The sequence below is a fragment of the Mixophyes fleayi genome, chromosome 9 (assembly GCF_038048845.1).
Source record: "Mixophyes fleayi isolate aMixFle1 chromosome 9, aMixFle1.hap1, whole genome shotgun sequence".
Lineage (NCBI taxonomy): Eukaryota > Metazoa > Chordata > Amphibia > Anura > Limnodynastidae > Mixophyes > Mixophyes fleayi.
The window spans coordinates 127,560,936-127,585,128 of record NC_134410.1 but is presented as its reverse complement, the minus strand read 5'-3'; the positions used below and the strand labels follow the sequence as shown (position 1 = coordinate 127,585,128).

Below are 24,193 nucleotides of genomic sequence, written 5' to 3'. Positions count from 1 at the left end.
ACAATGTGACGGAGGGCATAATGTGATGTGGAAGGGGGCACAATGTGACGGAGGGCATAATGTGATGTGGAAGGGGGCACAATGTGACGGTGGGCATAATGTGATGTGGAAGGGGGCACAATGTGACGGAGGGCATAATGTGATGTGGAAGGGAGGCACAATGTGACGGAGGGCATAATGTGATGTGGAAGGGGGCACAATGTGACGGTGGGCATAATGTGATGTGGAAGGGAGGCACAATGTGACGGAGGGCATAATGTGATGTGGAAGGGAGGCACAATGTGACGGTGGGCATAATGTGATGTGGAAGGGAGGCACAATGTGACGGAGGGCATAATGTGATGTGGAAGGGAGGCACAATGTGACGGTGGGCATAATGTGATGTGGAAGGGAGGCACAATGTGACGGAGGGCATAATGTGATGTGGAAGGGAGGCACAATGTGACGGAGGGCATAATGTGATGTGGAAGGGGGCACAATGTGACGGTGGGCATAATGTGATGTGGAAGGGGGGTACAATGTGACGGAGGGCATAATGTGATGTGGAAGGGGGCACAATGTGACGGTGGGCATAATGTGATGTGGAAGGGAGGCACAATGTGACGGAGGGCATAATGTGATGTGGAAGGGGGCACAATGTGACGGTGGGCATAATGTGATGTGGAAGGGGGGCACAATGTGACGGAGGGCATAATGTGATGTGGAAGGGGGGTACAATGTGACGGAGGGCATAATGTGATGTGGAAGGGGGGCACAATGTGACGGAGGGCATAATGTGATGTGGAAGGGGGGCACAATGTGACGGAGGGCATAATGTGATGTGGAAGGGGGGTACAATGTGACGGAGGGCATAATGTGATGTGGAAGGGGGGCACAATGTGACGGAGGGCATAATGTGATGTGGAAGGGGGGCACAATGTGACGGAGGGCATAATGTGATGTGGAAGGGGGGTACAATGTGACGGAGGGCATAATGTGATGTGGAAGGGAGGCACAATGTGACGGAGGGCATAATGTGATGTGGAAGGGAGGCACAATGTGACGGAGGGCATAATGTGATGTGGAAGGGGGGCACAATGTGACGGAGGGCATAATGTGATGTGGAAGGGAGGCACAATGTGACGGAGGGCATAATGTGATGTGGAAGGGAGGCACAATGTGACGGAGGGCATAATGTGATGTGGAAGGGAGGCACAATGTGACGGTGGGCATAATGTGATGTGGAAGGGAGGCACAATGTGACGGAGGGCATAATGTGATGTGGAAGGGAGGCACAATGTGACGGAGGGCATAATGTGATGTGGAAGGGAGGCACAATGTGACGGAGGGCATAATGTGATGTGGAAGGGAGGCACAATGTGACGGTGGGCATAATGTGATGTGGAAGGGGGGCACAATGTGACGGTGGGCATAATGTGATGTGGAAGGGGGGCACAATGTGATGAAGGATGGGTCAATGGTAGAGGGGGCACAACCAAACTAATTTGCCAAAAATGTAAAATTTTATTACAAAGAATACATATGCTTCATTTATATTATTCATATATTGTTTAATGTATTTCTCTCGGTATTACATTTTATTATATGATTTGTATTAAAAAAAAAATCATTATTGAATGAATATAATTTCTAAAACAGGAGGGTGCAAATTCATTTTTTGCAGGGGGGCAGCAGACATGCTAGCACCCTGGCGCTAGGGGTCTCTCTTTTGCCTCACCCTGTACAGGAAAGGGTTACAGCCATGGACGGCACAGTATGGGGGAAGCCTATTTAACAACAATCAAGGTGGTCTTTTTACCGCTGCAACACTTGTTCTGTTATCATCACCTTGTAATGGCGATAACAGACGAGAAACCATTTCACATTGAAAAATGGTTTGTTCTTTGATAAACCGTTTTTTAATGTTAAATGGTTTTTATTTATTTTTTATTTTTAACAATAATTTTACCGTTCTTTTTTGCTTTTTGTTTTCTTCCGTTAGTGGAACGGAAATCCCACAACCGGCCTGCACATTATAATTAATGCTTAATGCCGCCCCCCCCCCCCCGGCTTACACTGTTGGGGAACCGTCCCACCGCTCTGTGATGCTTATATATAAAATATCTCCACCTCTTAAATGGAAGAACATTTTTGTACCTGTTGCCACGTAAGCTGGAGGGTTTCCAACCTGATTTTTGTTTTTTCCATCTAGCTATCATATCATTGTTCCTTAGAAAATATCATTTTTAAATCCATCCATTTCTATTTGAATAACTCTCTACCTTCTGCAAAGCGTGATAAATAGATGCTGGGCCCGGCTGTGCGTTTTACATATCTCATTGCACCTCTTTGTTTCCATGGCGACGTCTGTTTAGATGGAATTGATGAAAATAGAGAATAAGTGAACTTATTGCTTCATGGCCGGGTACTTTGTGTCTCGTTAGGAGCAACGTTGCACAAGCGCCATCTGAACGACCTAGAGAAACCTGTCCGTGATTCTGTGCTTTAATTGTATAAATATGGATATATATAAGCATTAGAAAAGCAGGACGGTAAATGGCAGAACCTCCAGGTTCATAGTGAACCTCATTTCCCACTAGATCGTCAGCTCCTACGAGTCGGATCTTCCCTATATCCTTGGTTATCACGTCTGCATTTATTCTGTCTCTCATATGTCCCTGGTTTCTCTTTTATACGTCGCTGCAGCACCTTATAATAATAATAATAATAATAATAATAATAATAATAATAATAACTTAGTTCTACTGATGCAGTTTTTAATCGATGACACCACCTGCTTCCATGTTGTCTTTAATTGCTTCATGTCCTCCAGAGATTGAATTATAGAGATCACTGGTGAATTCCTTGTGCGATTTATTTCTGTTCAGAAAAACACACCCAGGTACTAAGTAAAACACCTACAGATCTGGGGGTAAATGCATTAAGGAGCAATCTTCCCAAACCACCGATATTCGGCAACTTTACACACATTGCCGTTTTAAATTTAGCTGTCAAAGTTGCAGAATATCGGTCGATTTGCAAACATCGCTTCTTAATACATTTACCCCCTGATGTTAGTTGTCAGAGGTAAAATCGTCTCTATAGTCCCCATCTGTTCAGAAAGGCCCCAAAAATGTCAAACATATTTGGATGAAATGACTATTGGAGCACAACTAAACTAAACTAGAGCCTGGTTATCACACACGTAAGATGATTATTTGCTAAAATTGGATATTTAAGAAGTACTTAAATTACTGGCCCACAAAGCTAGTTATTAAAGTACTCTCATAAAGAGCAAACAAGTCGATTGCTTTGGCCACCACGTTTCCTTTTACAGATCTGTGTCGGATCCGCTCACCTCGCGGTTGGATCTGACACATCTCATGGTCAGCGACTATGTTAGCCGTCCCAGAATTGATGTCATATATCGGACACACAGGTGACCTGACCAATCCTCCCCCATATTTCAGTTTGTGTATTCGGCAGGTGCGGAGAGTAAGTTACTATATTGCTCAGAGGTAGATTATTTATGAACATTTGCGGCAATAATTATAATTTTTTTAGCACTGTGAAAAAAAATCACTTTTCTACATTTATCCCAATAATATCACCGAGACAGTGGGTGGTGCTCAAATGCCCTGGGGGCAGCCGGCTCCTACATGCCCATTTTAGCTAACCACCCGGATTTTGGCTGAACAGGTATCGCGGTATACTTACCATACCTACCGTTGGGTTATCAGTAGAAACACCTGTGATGCACGGGGAAATGCGATAACGTGTCCTAACGCCATGAAAAAACACCAATTTTCACTGATAATAGGACTCTTTCACTCTTAATAGTGAAAAATGGGGACAATTCCAGGAAAGGGAGGTGGGTGTTTTGTTGCAGAGAGGGATTTTCACTGACGATCGCAAATCAGGTAAGTTTCTTGAATAGCAGTGGTACATCTTTCAATACCTCCCAACATGTCTGTCTACAACACGGAACAGGGGGTTTGGCCACAGCATGACAAGGGTGTGGCCACACCCCAAGAAAGCTGCCGCTAGGCTGACCATGACACCTCCCTTCCCCCAACATTCCCAACCACGAGACAAGCATGTCCCCAGGTGGGACAACAGGACAGAGCCCTAAAATCTGGACTGCCCCACTGAAATTGGGACAGTTAGGAGGTATGTCTCTGTATCGCTGCGATACTTATGTACCGCTGCCCACCATTAATTAACAGACCCCTTAGTTGGTGTGACCGGATGCACTTACTTTGCCACCCAGTCTAGTGGGGAAGAGACTGAAGGGATGTTACACAGTTTATCTGGGTTTCTTTCTTCCCGTCAGTAACTGTTACTGACCACTCCTAATGGTGTCACCTCGCCACCAGACACTCGCCAACTGCAAATGCCAGCTGCTTAGGAGGATTTAGCTTCCACCACCAGGCTCCTTTGCGGTGCCTAGCTGGTACCTCCTGAGTGCTCACTATGGATCAGGGCTGCTGGGCAGCGGGCAGAGCATTGATACAGATGCTGGGTTCAACACAGGACAGCCGGGGAACGGATTAAAGTGTAAGATATTATCTGTTGGTCACAGGATACAGCAGGTAATAGGCATCAGGCAGAATCTTCCAGCAGTGATATTTATTGCTCACGGGTCCCAACAAGGACCATTATATACTAGTTGGAGATACTAGTAATCATCCAGAAGTACAGAGGGTATACTACAGTTAATATACAAATACAGCTCTTTATATACTGTTTCTAACCCACATGTTGGCAGGGGGTAATCCAGCCCCCTGATCCTACCTGGCACCACAAAGTCTGATATATTATATCCGAAGTTTAGCATCAGGATGTAATATATTCTTTAATCTTGGATTTAAAGCAATTTAAGCATAACAAAATTTACATCAATCTGTGATTTTCCAAATTGCTTGCTGTTACATTATTCAAATAGTCAACTATCTTAACAGGACACGATACACAGGATAGAAAGGTAACGACCCCCAGCTGTGTATTCAGGCTAAAGAGATATGTTGGTCACTCTGATGAAAATACTTAATTATCATGGGACTTCATTTATTCCTCTCTTACACATACACGTTTTCCCCAACATGGCATATTACCTCATAAATCAATACATGAACAATATCAAAATAAAAGCATTTACACTCCCAGGGCCGGGCCTTAAGCCTTTCTGGCACTGTGCGTCGTTGTATTATCTGCGCCCATACGTTAAATACACTCATTCATTACCTTTAAAACGACATACTTCATTCCCTGGCGCTGTGAGTTAGCCCACTCAATGCAGCGGCTCCAGTATTACTCTCCTGGTGCCACTGGTCACATTTAAAACACATTTATTATTATTACCTTCTTAAATAACTATTTTACACAGGCAGCACCTAGCACTGATGGATTAACCCCTCCAGCACCGGGTATTATTCCTCCCAGGGCCGGAGAACATGTAAAGATGGCCGCCGCACACGTGCGGTGGACAAAACACCGGATCTCGCCAGTGTTAAGTTTTAAATGCCTGTTGGTAAAATATTATATGCAATAAATTATTTACTTTTCTGCGATGTTTAACTTAACATATGAAAATGAAACTCAGCATAAAGACGCTGCGCCGTCGTCCTGCGACAGGACATATAAATGTCTGGATTTCTGGCAGTTTGTGGACCATGAGGCAAATGAAATCATCCGATTATAACGGTAGCATGAAAGATGGAGATACATCTGTGTAATACCGCGATTCATCGCTCATTACACAGCCCCTCGGCAGCGCACTATGTGCGGTACTTGTTCCGGAACATTCCAGATGTCTAAATTGTGCTATAACCGCAGTCATTCAATTCCTTTTCTAATATATGATTGCCAGGGGTCCCGAAATTCAGACACAAAATACAGTAGCTTATATTTGCTGATATTCTCAGAAAAACAACCAATTTCCAGAAACGTCAATATGTGGCAATTACAGTCACGGGAAGCTTTTCTACCGAGCGTATATTATATGGATAGATTGCAGTTTTCTTGTCATCTTAAAAAGCACAATTTACGTCTCCCAGAATTGCCGAGTAAGAAAGTCAATGCAAACTTCATTCACTGGCCAAAATTAAGGACAATTATAGGACTCTGGTTTTCCTATAATACATAATATTCCTCAATGTTGCTGAAACAGCCAAACTAAATGCTTATATTGTAATTTACCATTTCTCCTATCTCCTGAATGATAGAACCGTCCTAATAATCTGTTTAATTTAAAAACAACCTCAGTGAATAGTATAAATCTAACTCAATATCTGAAAGGTGCTTTGTGCAAGTTACATTGTGTACTGTAATTGTTGTAACATTTGTCCACTAACGCTACTGTGTGACACTGAAGTATATATAGATGATGCATGTAATACAGAACCGATAATACCAAAGATCACAATGTTTACTCCCTAAATCCAGCAAAACCAAACTAATAGAATCCCAGCGGCCATGCCCCCAGCCATCGTCTACACAGCATTTGTATGACCCCAGTCTCTGCCCACGCCCCGGCACTACGGCCCAGTCCGCGCTCGCACGTGGCGCCCCTACGCCCCACAGTCTGCACTCGCACGTGGCAGCCGTACAGCTCAATAGGATAATGAAGGAAGACTGAAGCCCAACTTCTACCCACTAACCCGCTGTCCACTTTCCACTACACGACCTTATTGAAATTGCATGTGTTTCATGTAAAGCCTGAAATCAGGATAAATGCCACACCTGTAATGTCACCCTGCAGTCCGCACATTCAAGTGTAAAACAAAGACAATTTTTAAGAAAACGTGAAAATAAAGAAACCTACAGTATTGTGGTTGCATAAGTGTACACACCCCATAAACTACTACTGTGTGAAAGCACCTTTTACTTTTATGATCGTAATGAGTCTTTTTCAGTAAGCCTCTATCTACTTCACACTCCTGGACTCTGCAAGTACAAGATCAATGTAATGTGCCAGACTGTAACTAGTGCTAACAGTACTGGGGCAGCCATCGCGGTGACTGTGCTGGTGGGTAGAGGACCCAGACATCTCTACCTACACCACTGTCACGATATTTGTAATTGTGAATCACATTATTATATTAGTAGAAATGTGTAAGGAATGAGAAGACGACATTGAGGTTGCCTCCGAATGTCTGGACCCAAATGGACAGACAGACGAACTTCCGCTTTCCGCAAAGCATGGAATCGGACGCAGGGTTTTTATGAAGCGACAAGCTCAGTGGTAGTGCTGGGACCTCGTACATCTCTGTCGGATAAAGAGCGCCTGACTGACCATCCGTTCCTCACTTTCCTTATTAAAGCAGTTTATATTTCCGGGTAGGAAATACGGATGATACATATTGATTTTAGCTTTCTCCTCCAGCTACAACTTGTATTAGACAATAGTCTATCTCTCTATCATTAACTTCTGCCTCAGGAATTTCTAGGAAAAAAAATTACAGTTTCTCCTAAAACGCATTAGTACAGTTTCCCATCTTTCTAAATAAAGGTTACAGTGGATTTGTCAACGTGAATTAATATTCTCTTTCCAGTACGACCCCTCCCAAGTGCCAGGGGTGTTCTGTGGGCAGCGGAGGTATGAGCGAGGGCAGATATCTGACCCTGGGGCGAGTCTGGTACATACAGAACCTACAACAGTACAGTGACAGTAACACTGCTTGTGTCTGTGTCTGAGAGGTATTGACCATATTTCATACTCTTCCAGTTCTATGTTTGATCACAAACCTCCAATTCCAGTATTATTATGTTCCTGTCTTACTACTGTTATAGGGTACAGTGTTATATAAAGTAGTATTGGTGCATTGTAGTTAGGAGTTCTACTGACCAGTAGGAGTTGATGATTTTGCAGAACGCCAATTCACAGCACATTTTTAGGTTCCCCTGATGTTCGGAAAGGTCGGATGCTGAACACTTGCCGGGGTCGACCTCGCAGTTCTCGTCCGACTCGTACAGCGCCTTGATGAACTCGCCTGAGGACAAAACACAACACTAATCAGTTCCTACGTCAATCAGCAGCCTTGTAGCATCACAGACTACGCTACAGCTGGCTTATAGAGCCGCTTGTCATAGATTACCTGGTGCTGTAATTGATCATTATGAGTAATGACAGCGCGGTTCTTGTATTGAACAATAGATGACTTTATTGAGGCTTCTACCATAATGTATTGGACCACGAGCGGCTCTACCTGTGTGTACGAACCCTGAACGTTCAGGTACATTTTGAGACTACCCTTGACGGCCCCATTTGTAGTGTACATGACAAGTTATACAGGGAATCCAGCACAACACAGTTGACTTAACAGCGTCATCGCATCTTACAGATACTGAATGTGTACAAAGCTTTACATGACGTAATAAAGTTTATAATTGAGACATGTTTACAACATTCAGATCATCACAAAACAGTTTGAGGTCCAAAAAGAAAATGGTCATAAAACATGGTATTTCTCCATATTTACTTCCTCGGAGACGTGATGTAATCTGGCTACAAACCACATCAATAGGATTTATGTTCTCTCTCCCTTTTCTCCTTTGCTCACTGTGGAAACGCACTTACTCGACTTATTGCTGACCAACAGAAGTAAAAATGGTACATAGAACATATATTATAGCTGCTGTATTTTTTGGGGAAAAAAATAATAATAAAGCTTTTTATTTATTTTTTTGTTTGCAAACGGATCTTCCGGTTCCATGTATGCTCTGTAGGGCAGAACGGGGCATCTTTAGAGCGATGGGTGTCTCTTAGAGCCCTGGATAAGCGCAATTTTCATAACTAGGGGCCTGATTCATTAAGGATATTAAATGAAGAGGTATTTTATTTCAGTCTCCTGGACTAAACCATGTTACAATGCAAGGGGTGCAAACTAGTTTTCTGTTTTGCACATAAGTTAAATACCGACTGTTTTTCATGTAGCACACAAATATCAACTTTAAATTTCAGTGTACAAATAAGCTATCAAGTATTTGTGTGTTACATGAAAAACAGTCGGTATTTAACTTATGTGCAAAACAGAAAACTAGTTTGCACCCCTTGCATTATAACATGGTTTAGTCCAGGAGACAAATAAAATACCTCTTCATTTAAGATCCTTAATAAATCAGGCCCTAGGCCCCTAAGTAACAAAATATAATAATTTTTAATGATGCACTTTTAAATTGGTCTGTATAAGACAGGACGCTCTAATGACAGGGGCTGCTTCTCTAAGTTCAGCAACATAAGATGCACAAACTATTTATATATAGGTCTGATTTAGTTTCAATTTGCTTTTTGCGGCGATAAAAAAAAATCTCGTATCGCTGTCGCTAAAAAAAACAAACTATAGCTCAGAATTAAGATTTTTTAAATGATTTTCATCTGTTATCGTTATAGTAAGATGGTGGTGTCAGAACAGATATTGCGGCTTCCCCAGGTCGGTGAGAACGGGCGCTTCTCTCTCTGATAATTCAGCTGCCATGTTATTGATCTTTTATTCACTGTATAATATTTCAGCGGAGGTCCAAACATTCGGAGCTTGGAGTTGAGGCTTTGATCCTATAAATACTAGAATTTGCTGCTTTAACCCTTCATGTACAAGGCCTCCAGACAGTCCGTAGAGCAGACAAATGATCAGCTTTTATCTGTATAGTTGTATTTTTGCACACATCCATGACACAGAGAGTCCTAAGGTTACAGCCAGTTAATTGTCCCCAGACCTGAGACTGCGTCGGGCAGCGGCTGTATGGTTGCGGGATACGAGAGCTTCCTCCTGGGCACAAAGGTTTCACTGCTTAAAGGAAAGAGTCACCAGCCCACCAGACTGGAAAATTACTTGGTAATTACAGCTGCGCTAATGAAGTGTAAAAAGCAGATGCAGAGCTCAACAGCCACAAACGTCCACTCTCTGTGCTGTCCTGTAAACACCAGTGGGCAGCATATACCAGCGCGGAGGGGCACCCCTAAATCTATAGTTCAGGACGATGAGGGTAATCACAACCACTGTGTCTTCTTGCTACATTTATAATGACAAATAATGCTTCATAATCTGTATTCTAAGCGAACATTAAATGAAAATGAAGCTGAAAATGTTTGGTTCTGACTACATGAAATCGCTTAAAGGGTAAAGATTTATTAAACTTTCTAAAAAGGAAAGTGGTGTTGCCCATGGCAACCAATTAGAGTCTAGCTATCAGATTCTAGAATGTACTAGATAAATGATAGCTAGAATCTGATTGGGTGCTAAGGGCAACATTTAGAATCACAGAAGCAGGAAAAAATAAGCACCGACCCTGTTATGGCCAAACCCTGCTCACAAATGGGCCAACTTAGGTAAAGTGCCACCCACAGTAGGGAGGTATGTGTTGTGCTGTAGTAACATCCCTTTTTTACAGTGTCGCTACAGAATAGGATGTCTGTAAAAGTGGCCATATCTTGCAATTACCCGGACCCATAGCAAAATTTGGGGAAATGATGCATATCTAAAACCATAATGGAAACTCCCCCGTTCTGCTTCACTGTGAAGGAACGGACAGGCCAAACAGGGGCTTGCTTATTTTCTATTTAGTAAACACTCTGCAAGTACAGATCCATTGTCTTTGTGTCTGTCACGTGATCCTTAGAAGTCTCACTAACATGTGATGATCCTCTAACAAAACAGTTTGAGGGTTTGGTCTAGTAACCCGGGCAGATCTAATATCACAGGGAGAGAAGGATGAGACCATTGGGTCGTGTAGCCAAGTCAGAGGTCCAAGATATGTCCAACAACTGGTAAAGGAGAGAGAGTCACCTCTAATTGGGTTTATGGCAAAGTTTTGAGGTTAAGGTTTTAATGGCTGACTGAGAACTGCTACCATTCTCTAGTGCAGATGTAACATGATCTATAACCAATAAATAGCAATGGAACAGTGCCCCCTACAGCCAAATTATCAAGAAGAACTGTGCATAGCTTTACCTGACATAAACCCTTTAATGTTAACACAGAGTAGTTCTATTTTATTCTGCAAGGCCGGCCCTACTAAAAATATATGTCCATAAGAATATTTTGCTTTATTAATATGGATTATTTTGGTATAATGCCAGACTTTTGGATTTTGTCAGTAAACTGCAATATTTAATGAAATGTCAATTTTAAAAAAGCCACTAGTATTGTGATTGTCGTAGTAGATCTCAAAATAACACACATCTAATAAAAATTACCTAGAGCGTCTTGCAGATACTTCTGTCCTACTAGCTTCAAGTACTCCTCAATGGCCTTGGTGGCCAAAGTGTTCTCCCTGAATATAAGATGTTCATTATCGCCGCATCGATCCACTTCAGACATCATTAGATCTGTGAGAAAATCCTGGGGAGAAGAGAGAGAAAACATCACAATCCCAGAGACTTTATTCAGAAATGCAGCCGGCAACATCTTGCCGGGATCAGCGGCATCTTTCAAGATGCAGAAGTGATAATGGATAGATGGATGGGAGTCCGCTCATTATACAATAAAATATATGCTCAGGACGCATAATGAGTGACATAGATCATACAAATGTGCTCGATTACTGGGAGATGTGACTACTCGTACTGTACATCTCAATGTCATTTATCATACGGTACAGCTGCTGCCTGCATGAGGATAGACATGGTAATCAGCTCTACTTTATCAGCTCCGACAATGACACAGTTACAGTATTATGTGTCTAAGCAGGCAGCCTAGTCTACTGCTCCAGGGTACAAACATGAGAATAGACATAGGAACCATCGCTGTCAGTTACTGTATTATGTGTACAATCAGACTGCCAAGGTTTCTGCTAGGGGCCTAGGACCATGCAGATAGCAGCTTGGTGATTGCTGTGTGACCTGGTGATTATGACATTTATTACAAGTGTGTTTCATGCATTATAGTAGAATATACAGGTATTGCCATAATTACCAATTGTCTCTAAAACCTGGGACTTTTCCTGGAAATTAAAGATCCATCCCCCTTATCCAGAGAACCAATAACAGATCCCATACCACTATATATATTATTTCCACAAGTTTATGCTGAAGGACACACAATCAGGCTCTGACCGGCTGCTATTCCGTGGAACCATTATGTAAATGTCTCTCACCTTAACCCTAATACTTGTTCTGTGACAGGAGCCTAGCATCCATAGACAGCTGTAGGACGGTGTCACCTAGTGGGAGGACACTTGGTTGGCATCACTCGGAAAGGCAATTTATGCAAAACACATGATAATATATGTAAATTAATATGTAAATGTAGTAGTGTAAGATCTATTCATATCTGCAAAAACTGGGCGCCTGAGTCACAGATGTGAGAAATAAATCTGGCAGGGCATGCTGGGAGTTGTAGTTGAACACCAGTTATACTCTACAGTACTGTAACAAAGAGCCATTAGTACAGATCCTCAATGTAACAGCCATGTTTGGAGCCCAAACAAACTTGGCATTTAGTACAACAGATGTCTGACCTAATTCTCTGACTCAATACTCCTTTCCTGGATGTGAGGATATCACTTGTATGACACACTGTAAGTGAGTCACTATATGTTTAGAAAGTAAAATGCTTAAACCCGCTACAATGTATATCTGGAGGCAGATTAAACCCTTCTAATGTTGGTGTAGAGAAATATGTTTCCCGTTTATCATACTATTCCCATCCAGCAGCTGCCTCTTATTCTGCTTCTCAGGGCTGCCTCTGATTTATGATAAGATATTTCTGAGGAATGAATTAGATGGAGGCACTCGTAATGAAAACGTTATCTTGAATCACTTTAAAGGGCAACAGACGGGGTTAAGGGCAGACAGCTCGCAGTAAGCACTTCCTTCCCGAGGAGATAATTATGCACTAAATTATTTTTTTTCTAATTCAGTAATTAATAAGTAATGTTCTCACGGAGATGATAAGATGAGGTATCATGCACAAAACAGGTCTAAAGGCAACAAATTCATGTTATACTGAATAACAAATAATAGTATAATGAGGCAAATGCTAGAAAATGTCACTGACAACCTGGGGTAAAGGACCACAAAACCTATATGACCTGACAATAGCAACATACACTAATATACAGGATTCAGAAAACCTGTGAAAGCTTAAGCACACCAAACAATATATATGAGAATGCAGCCTATCACATCACTAGGGGCTAGTGACATCACTAGGAGCCAGTTACATCACTGAGAATGCAGCCTATCCCTTCACTAGGAGCCAATGACATCACTGAGAATGCAGCCTATCCCTTCACTAGGAACCAGTGACATCACTGAGAATGCAGCCTATCCCTTCACTAGGAGCCAATGACATCACTGAGAATGCAGCCTATCCCTTCACTAGGAACCAGTGACATCACTGAGAATGCAGCCTATCCCTTCACTAGGAGCCAATGACATCACTGAGAATGCAGCCTATCCATTCACTAGGAACCAGTGACATCACTGAGAATGCAGCCTATCACATCACTAGGAGTCAGTGATGTGATAGCACCCACCCCCCTCCCGTGAATCAGGACTGTCCCACCAATCATAATTAAGCAATCTTGTATCTTTGCACATGCCATAGATCATGTATATCAGATTTACATTATTCTGTGTAGAAATCATTCAGTGAAAACATAATTTGTGAAACAATCTTTTGATTAAAATTAATGGAATCCTTCAGTCCTGTTCCATTTGGAAACCACAATCCCTAAAACATATCCACATGGACAAAAGAGCTCAAATTCCTTCATGATGCGTGACATATCTAACATTACCCAGGCACTCCTGGCTAACGTCAGATTATTAGTATCCAATATTAACTTGATGGGTTGGGTATATGCCGGGACATCAGAAGACATCCTCTATCTGATTGTTCCATCACGAAAGCAAACTTTTAATTTAAACCCTAGTTGTGTCCTGATGAATTACCTCACATGTTATCTTGTCGGACATCTTGTACATTTCCGCCCTCGTTCCCAGCACTTGAAGCGTCTGCCTTATACACAAGATGACAGTTTTAATTTAGCCATCCCCAACCTGGTCTTGACCACATTCTCAGGGCTGTCACTTTGTAATCACCACAGATACATGGACGTTCTTTGTTCTACATCTTGTAAACGTTTCTAGACTAGATAAAGATCTGATTTTGGATCTCACCACATATAAATCTGCAAATTTCCAGCATATACTGAATATGTATATACATATCAGTGCGGGTTTCCAAACTACAATTTAAAATCCATCTTTTGGCGCCATTTTAAAACCGTGCAATCTGTCAATGTAAAAACCGGACATCGAGCCGCATCGTTTTAAAGTGCCAGATCGCAGACTGTAATGCTGGTGTGTGTGACCAGGGATCCAAACAAACGGTGTAATGTATGAACGGATGTCTGCCAAACCGCACAAAAAGATACGTCTTCAAAAAGCCTTAGATGAACGGTGGATGTAAGTCAAAATCGTAAGCATTCCAAAGCGTTAAATCAGGAGCATTGTAATAGTATTAGAAACGCTAAAACACTTCTTTATGAAAAGTGCTGTGGCCCATACACATTTGCTTTAGTGTTTAACTTGCACATGAAAATGAAAAGCTAATTTGTTGCATGGACTAAGTCAGCCACAAACAGTTCCCAATAGTAATACATACAGTAGAAGAAGACAGCACATGACCTTACAGGGTGTGGACCTAACAAAGAGTTCCCGGGTACACTGGAGGCGATAAGACTGCTTAGACCAAGCGCTGAACCTACATAAGTGATCAGTGTTAGTGACAGACACGCGTTACCTAAAACATGTCTGACACAGAAAGAAAAACTACAAGGGTGTCAGAGCAATCTGCAAATACCAAGAACAGACAACAACCCTAGTTATATACTGTACTCATCCCTGTGCAGCACTGACAACCATAAGGGCTCTCTGTCGCTGCCCCGGTGCTGGGTAAATGATTACCTTCTGAAAGGAGGGGGTTTGTTTATGAGCATGGCGTGCACACAATATAGTGGTAATGTACAGGATGGGCACACGGACATCGCTAACAGCGAAACGAAGGGCACTACTGCCTAGTGTAATGTACATAATACATATATACATACTTCTTACACTGCAAACTGCCAAGGGGTAACATACCTCTGCTGACATTTATTTTAATTATCAGAAAACACACCATATTCATATAATACTAAAAGATCTACTTTTAATAGTTTCGGCCCAGTAAAAGCATAAATGTAATCTACACACACACACACACACACACACACAAACACACACTCAGAATTAAAACTGTGCTCTCCTCCATCTTTGTCCTGTACTCCTGGCTGTACCACCTTTTGGCATCCTGCAAATTATCTGTTGGTAGCGGCAGAAGTACCTGCAACACTGGGCTCATGTGATCATTTAGAGCCAATGTGCTGCGAGCTGGCAGTGTGATGATGTCACAGGAAGCTTATCAGGAGCACAGTGAGCATGCTCCCGCCAATACATGGGCTGGCTACACCCTTATCATGAATGTTCATTGCTGCCCAGAGGATTGGCTGACTCTCTACGGACAAGTAGTAAGGTGACTATAAAGCTGTAACACCGTAACTGTTACAGTAATGTGCAAGTAGTCAATTCCCCTATAGGCAAATCTCCCGGAATGCTCCGCTCACCTCAGGATGGTTGCCGTGGAGACAGGATTGGGAGGAATAAGAATGTGCTGGATCTGTGTGTGGAGAGCAGACAAGCGCTGTGTGCCCTGTTCTCAGTGTCCTCTGGGGGCTGTTATTGCAGCGTATGTTGGTGTGAGGGTCGGAGGTCTCCATGGATAGTGCCCAGTTCCGTGCAGAGGACGTGGAGAGTGTTAGCTAGATATATCGTGTGAGGAAGGCAGCTTGACCATTTAACAATATAGTTACCCCAGTAGGACCTATTAGAAGAATTATTTCTGCAGAGTCTCTTCTGTCAGCCAAGAAAAAAAAGATACAACTGCAGCAAAGGACAACATGTCACCCAGAGGCGATCCTGGCGCCAGCGACTCCTAAGTGCAGTGTCCTGGAATATTCTTATTCATTGATTTAGAGCATCTTGCTTCTTATACTTAACCTGATGTGTGTCTTCCACAGTGATACACAAATGTTGCATTCCCTCTATAAGGGGAAGTAACAGCGCTATGTGACCAGCAATATGGGGAGTTTTGAAAATGTAGCAACACCTCAGCCCTCATCTCAGTAACAAAATCCTCTATGACTGTTGTTACTTAAAGGTGAAATATAGAACATAACAATCTGACAACAGTATAACAACAAAGGAGAGTGTGCAAATTACGACTGACAACATTATCCACATGTTACACGTGTTTCCACGTCCCCCACAAAGATCAGTTCTGGATCCAATTACCTCCAAAACAAAGAGCACAGCGGCCCTGTGTCATATCCCACAGAAACCAAAATAATTATATAAAAACAGATAAAAAGCACAGAACAGATCCAGAAAGATAAAATGAGGTTCTCTGTAAAGCTTGCAGGGGCGGATGTACAAGCCAGTACATTTAAGTTGTCTAAAGCTTTTGAACACTATTTATTAATATAAGTCACTACAAAATTGTATATGTAAATGGTCACCGTTACCCACTGGAATATATCATCTTGGTATAAAAAGCAGCATGGATAACAGTAAACGTTATCACCGCACATTACAGTACTGAGGATATGATTGCCCCCATCGCAGTGCCTGTATTTCTGAGCTTGTTGCAAAGACTTAGAATACTCCAAGCTGCAAAATGAAACCCTCTGCAGTATTTGTCATAGGATCATTCGTTCATTAGAAGCTTTGGTCTCATTTCAGTCTACAAAAATACATTTGCGTTGTCAGTAGGGCTTGGAATATGATATTACATTTTAGCACAGACAAATTAAATAAAAGATAATGAAGAAAAACAAATTATCCCCACGAGAGACTGTCCGAGACCACGCAGATACATCATTCCCTTTTGCATGCAATCAATAATTCTGACACGTGGAGCCTCCGGCGGTGTCCTAGCGCCACAAGTATTCAGCTTAAACCTGCACAGACCCTGGAGAGTTGGGAAAGTATTAAGAGATAATCAAATTCTGCAGCACGACGGAGCTTGTGGATGAAGCATGAGCACGGAAAGTAAATGCCTGAAAGAGAGTTCAGGAGAGAAGTGCTCAACGCTGGGAGAATGTAGAGACAAGCACAAGTCTTGGGTTTCTTATAGTGGGTCAATTTGTTATTGGCGTTAAAGGCCATTTATGTACATAATTGTACAAGGCTACTGCAGATTTCTGCATTTCTAGAAGAAGTACCAAAGCATCTACGGGTGGGTTCCACTACTGAATTCATGGAAAACAGTGCACTAAGAGCTGGTATCATACAGGCACTTTGTGTACATAGTGAGGTTAAAGTGCTTTTACAGCATAAACTCATCTGTTTGTAGGCCTCATGTAGAAATGCCAGCGGTGTTGCTGTGCGTCTATTTAGCGGAGTGAGGGCGGTCTTTGCAACGTATGGAATACTCTACACCATCCTGTCTACTCTTTCAGAGCAGAGAAAACACAAGATTTAATTGTATGAAGCAAACTTACTGAAATGAGCTAAAGTGGTGCCGAGGACACAATTTTAAAGGGTGTTCCTCAGCTTGGCCATTGGCACTCTAAAAAGGTTTGATTTTTGCACCAGGATAGACATTGGTTCTAATCCTATATTTTTTAAGGTGCTATATTATGCTCCTTTCTGGTACATTTTTGCGTTTCATTGCTAGTCATAATTTTGCCTCTGTAAAACAAAGCTTCAAGTCCCAACGCCCCCTCACTCTGGTGTTCAATCTAAGCCAAAAATAAGGCTAAACCCAGCGGCATTGGAGGAGAAACACAGATGAAAGTGGTCGTAGGTTCATGTGACTTTTGCACTGTGAATTTTTTTGTCCTCTCCTGAACGTGGAAGAGTAGGCGGCACCTTGATGCGCAGTGGGAGGACCATAAAGAGTCCCCAGTGCAAAACCAAGGCGTTTTCTGGGCTATTGTACATCACAATTGAGGTCTTGTGCTTCCTATTAAATATAACTTTTCAGTAAGTGAACTTGCCTTATTGGCTGGGAAATCAGAAAAGCACAAGCGCCTGCACGGCACTAGTCTTCATGAGGGGCGAGAACGCAGAACGCTGGAGAAAAGGAATCACAAACTACTTCTTACTGGTCTTTTAAAACAACCTGCAGCAAACAACTTGATTTCATGTTTTTTGGCCTCAGTTTCTCAGACGTCATTAAAAATGTAGCTAACTCGACGTTTTCCCTATTGATGTAATTCTGCAAAACTCCTATATTTTTTTCACTGTAGTTAATTAATCAGGGAGAGAGAAATCAATGAATAAAATATCAATTGTGTATTTTATAATCCAATGCACGTGTTTTGGCATCTCTGACACTGGTGAAATGAGACATCAGTTATTCTTACTCTACATGCCCTTAGGATATAATAAACCGGTAAATATGTACTGTAATGTAATGACCTAAATAGTTACTCTTTCCACAAGTATAAGGGCAGCTGTATACTAGATTGTGACCCTCTTTATCTATGAAACCTTATAACCAATGCTAAACAGAATGCAGATGACTCCGGGAATAGATCTCAAAGCTTTCATCTGCTGCATTAAACAATCTCCGCTATGACCTATCCCAGGGCTACTGCTCAAAGACGAATTGCTCTGCCACAATGAGAATGTAGTTGACCAATTCACCAAAACTAGTGACCTGACTGAGGCGTGAGGCACTTCCACATCACACAACTACCTGCACCTTTGGAAAGGCATTATTTAAAGACAGAGGTGCCTACTTTTGGGACCTCTGGGAGATCTAGGGCGATGAAGTGATATGCATAATCATGGCCCACTCCAAAAACAAAAGCAATCAATTTACAAAGCTAAATAACAGGACTGTCCTTTGGAGACGATGGAACCTCATTAATGTTATTATTTGTTCTACTTTATACAGCAACCTGTCTTAATTTAAAAGACAGTAGTCACTAGATTATAAGCATACGGGTAAAGACCTCCATTGATTAACATGAGAACAGGTCCTGATGCACTTAATGTCATATTGGATTTTCAATAAGCAGGATAAGTTATACACTAAGCAAAGTGTTTACTGCTTAACCCACCTGTGACGAGGGGCAAATCGCGTGGAGCAATCACAGTGTACTCGAGCGCTGTGTGACCTTTATTCAGAGAATGACAGTGACACAATCTCACTATGGAAGGAGGAGGATGTTGGTGATAAAAGTTAATGTGATTTCTATCTGCGGTGGAGGCTGCTGGCGTCTGCCTTCAGAGCAGGAGATAACACAAGCTGGCCAATGAGGAATCCATCGCAGAATTCATAAACAAACCCTACATTATACCTTACAATATGGACTCTCACTTTGTCCTGCTTAAATCGGATGACTGAAGCTTTGCAGACATTTTATGGAGCACAGCCCGACAGGCTATCGGGGTGTAGTAACAATCTATAGTTTTGGGGTTTTCTTGATATTGTTTTACGTTTCCTCAGCAGGATGAATGAAGCCAGCAGTCAACTTTTCTAATTGTCCGAGGATGGTGACCAATCAGAATTTAGCCCTCGTGTCATGTGATTTTAGAGAGTAAGCAGTGCCATGCTGCTGGATATCAGGAAGAGACAAGGGAGGTGATAGGGTAACTACTAGGGGCTGGTAACTGGACTTTACTAGTACAGCGGACATATTATTGGGCATTATCTTTATTACTACTACATTCAGTCAACCAATTAACCTACCAGTGTGTTTTCATAGTGTGGGAGGAAACTGGATCACCAGGAGGCAAACCACAGAAACACAGGAAGAACATACAAACCCCACACAGCCTGGGCCCTGGTCAGAATCAAACCCATCCCCCCAGCGCTGTGAGTTAGCAATGTTAACCACTGTGCCATTGTGGAAGTATCTGGGTCCATATGTGTAACTTTCCCAAATTGAACGGTCGCTGCCCTAAGGCGGGCATTCAGGGAATTATAGTTCCACAGTGGCTGGATAGTCACAGGTTACCTATTTCTGCTTCATTCGAAAACAATGTCTGGAATATGCACTTATTCAGCGTCTGGACTAGAACATAACAAGATTGGTGCTTGTTAGCCTAATAACTATTATCAGATACTTCTAGGAGTCTAGCGATAAGAATGCAGCCAGGCTATTGACCCCCTGACAAGGTGACCTTCGTTGTGACTATCTATAAATAAGTGCAGTGATTAATCCATAGTAATCCCTGGGACCCCTTATTCCTACAACAGCCACCAGCAGCATGTTTTATGGCAGATCTCTGATAAGTTTAAACAAGCCATATCACAGCAGAGCATTCAGGCTGCCACGTGACCAAGCTGTCAATCAAACCGAGGCACACAGAGATAAGTCATAATTATGACCTATCTAAAATCTATCGGGCAGGAAGAAGTTACAGGGAGGGATGTGATAACTGGACACTGGAAGACCCAACGGTGGGAGCTGCAAGACCACAGAAGATAGGTGACCTCTCTAATAGTTGGAGTAAAACATTTACAAGTCGAAATGTCCAGAATTGTATCCAGAACAAGGGAAGTGGTACTGTGCTTCAAAACATAGAACAAAGATGCGAAGAAAAAAAAAAGCCTTAGCCAAATATTTGAAACCTGGGGGTGTTCTTGGAAACGAGGGACAGATTGCATGTTGCTGGGTTAGATTTCATGGCTTCAGGGCACGAATAAGCTGCTCCCACTCACTTCAATAAACAGAGAGGACTTTCATTCTGCAGAGTAAGTGATGTTACTAAACACTGAGAGAGACGCTCTTATATTATCTCTATAGGCACTTCCCAGGGGATGTGTACATAGTTTCATGCTATTACTCTATATAAGGGAAGAAAGCGGAGAGCTGACTCTTCTTCATCTGCTCTCTGCATCCTACAAAGACCCCGAGGATGTCATACGGCACCCCAGAATCCGTCCAATCCCTTCCCTCCAGACTATTATACTGTGAGAGGATTAGTCACATGAATAAGACTGACAGGAGGGTCGTAGGACAGGATAGGGGGACGGAGAAAAACAATGGCACTCTAGTGAACGGTATAGGTCTATAGTCAGGCCTATAGTGAGCTTCTCTATAAATACACAAATATAAAGGGAAACAGGGTAATGGCGCCTTCAGAAAAGTTAGCGTCTGAGAACTCCTTGTTTACAGGACCTGGTTATTTCCCCGGATCTCACACAGAGTCCACAAATAACAACGCTGGCCGAGGGGACCTCCAGTGCGCTCCGATTCTCTCGTATTAAGGAGCTGAAGGCTGATTTTGCACATCAAGCTGTCACTTTGTGTCAGATCACATTCAGGTGAACGGCTAAATACACTCGTCTACCAAGAAAGTGCTGGGTTATTTTAGCAGAACAGAATTCTCCATCGGAAATTAAATAAAATATACAACGGAGAAGGTCACAAAGTGGAAGAAGACGTTTCAGAAGTAAACTTTTACCCTCTAACTTGTGTTATTATGGTGTATATATTGTAGGACCTGTTACCCAGTTGTACATAACACTAATAATAAAATAGTACTGTGCAGTTTTCCTGATCATTGGCCAGTTATGGCCCTTCTGTCACCGGGTACGTGGGTGATATTTCATTTTAACTGATCAGAAAAAGCTGAATGACAGCCGCCAAATCAATAATCGTTACAGGAATAATCAGTAATTTTATTGAACAGCTACATTTAATTTAATGTACAAACAACATGTGTACTGGTAGTTCTGTCACATCTCCCCACCTGTCCTGATTCTAGGGTAGTGCCAAGCACGGCCTCGTGTCGGCGGCCATGCCCCTAGCATGATGCGACCGTGCCCTCTACTGAAGTGTATGGATCTGTGGGCATTTGACACTGTGCTATTACTATTTTTTAAGACCAGAGAGAGGCATCCTGGGCATCTTCAGCTATTGTGGAACTAAAAGTCCAAGCAGGCCCTGCCGGCATCTAGACAGATATCACTTGGTACAAAATTCTACAGTTTATGAAATTATGTTTTTGTGTACCTTGTAATGAATGGTACAGGCAATGATCCATAAGTATCACACAGGATGTCCCATTTCTGCAGAAAAGTTGCTATGTCAAAAAGATAGGTACATGGAGAAGAAGCAGGGCGTGCACAAGAATTGTGGGTGGAGACATGCAGATGCAGGGCGTGTACAAGAATTGTGGGTGGAGACATGCAGATGCAGGGCGTGCACAAGAATTGTGGGTGGAGACATGCAGATGCAGGGCGTGCACAAGAATTGTGGGTAGAGACATGCAGATGCAGGGCGTGCGCAAGAATTGTGGGTGGAGACATGCAGATGCAGGGCGTGCACAAGAATTGTGGGTGGAGACATGCAGATGCAGGGCGTGCGCAGGAATTGTGGGTGGAGTCATGCAGATGCAGGGCGTGCGCAGGAATTGTGGGTGGAGTCATACAGATGGTGCAGGGCGTGTGCAGGAATTGTGGGTGGAGTCATGCAGATGGTGCAGGGCGTGTGTATGAATTGTGGGTTGAGACATGCAGATTCAGGGCGTGCACAGAAATTGTGGGTGGAGTCATGCAGAAAGTGCAGGGCGTGTACAAGAATTGTGGGTGGGGATATGCAGATGATGCAGGGCGTGCACAGGAATTGTGGGTGAAGACACGCAAATGGCGCAGGGCGTGTGCAGGAATTATTATTTCTGCTTTATTAGATCTCATCAGTACGAGATAGGGATCATTCACATTGTAACAGTTACTATGACAGCCATTTGGGTATCGCTGTGGTTGGCCATCTGTGGAGAGTCTGACAGAGACTCAGTATACAGAAGCAGCTTGATGTCTACTTGCAATTAGTGTCAAGATGATGCTGATGTGTTTATTCCCAAATGAAGCTAATGAGATCATTATCCAAACTTCTATGTTCCTGTGGGATTGTGGGTAATATTCTAATGTAGAGAAAAGCCATGTCAGAACCCCCCACCTTTCTCCCTCTATCACACGTCTGTTAAATGTCCTGAATCAGAGAATAAGAAAAGAAGCAAAATACAAACATGGTAAAATATCCATTATTGTCTATATTGCTTCCATCTTCATGTGGCTCCCATCACCAGTGCTCCTAGCCTAGGTGGGGGAAGAGGCAATTGCGAGGGGACAAACAGCGCGGGGATCTGGCCAAAAAAAGGGGAAAAAAAATGCCCTTAAAAAAAAAAAAAAAAAAAAGAACCAGCCCCGTTCTGATGTGTCTGAGCCTGAAATTATATATATATATATATATATATATATATATATATATATATATACATATATATATATATATATACATACATATATATATATATATATATATATATATATATATATATATATATATATATATATATATACATATACATATACATATACACACACACACATCTCAGGCTCAGACACACTTGGTCCTGTACAGGCCTATGCTGGTATTTATGTAAGGGAAGCAGAAGAATATTAATGTCCAATCGTACAGTTTCTCCTTAATATTTCATAGGACGCACAGACCCCCGGAGGGGGAATCTGATATCTCGCTACACTTATCAAGTAGCATCTCTGAGGGGGATTCCCCATTGTGTATATGTTCTTTAATAATTCTCTGTGATGAGGAGATCTGTATAACGTGGGTAGATAATGATCTGCAGGTTCTTTGAGAATAAACAGGTCGGCTGCAGTCTGAGAATGTTACTTTTCCAGAGGCCCTGGCTCTGGTTCTGTACCAGAGGCTGTTATCAGGGCATGTAATTCACTTCTGAGAAATGAAGTTTTGTTTGGCTCTAAAAAGAAACTCCCAAACTTTCAATTAGCCAATGAGGGATGTGACCTTTGTACAGGCTCCTACACAACTGTTTCATGTATAAATGACCATCAGACAGAGCTTACTATGCACAGCTAAAATCGTCACAAAGGGCCAAACTAAGACTATAGAGTGGATGTTGTTACATTAAATTTATAACCCAAATAAACATGTATGGAGGACAATAAAGAACACAGAAGGAGCTGGCTGTGCTGTGGGAGGCTACAGAGGATGTATACATGAGGGCAGGAGGATAAGAAGTGAGCTCTGTGAGTGCTGATAAAATTGTTAGCACTGATTGGTGTTTCATGGATATTAGTATCATTAGATGGGAAAATACAAAAACTTATGTTATGGAAAAGTTACATTTTATATTGCACAGGGTCATCCAAGCTGAAATTCTTTGTTG

General features: G+C 42.3%; 1 protein-coding gene and 1 long non-coding RNA gene across 2 annotated transcripts in view; one reads left to right on the top strand and one right to left on the bottom strand.

Moving 5' to 3' along the window:
* DAB2IP (DAB2 interacting protein) overlaps positions 1-24,193 on the bottom strand; it is a 544,763-nt gene that overhangs the window by 64,813 nt on the left and 455,757 nt on the right. The window contains 2 exon segments of the mRNA XM_075185680.1: positions 7,826-7,970; positions 11,174-11,318. Of these exon segments, the coding sequence (XP_075041781.1) occupies positions 7,826-7,970; positions 11,174-11,318 (290 nt within the window).
* LOC142101311 (uncharacterized) overlaps positions 1-24,193 on the top strand; it is a 202,524-nt gene that overhangs the window by 120,180 nt on the left and 58,151 nt on the right. The window lies entirely within an intron of this gene.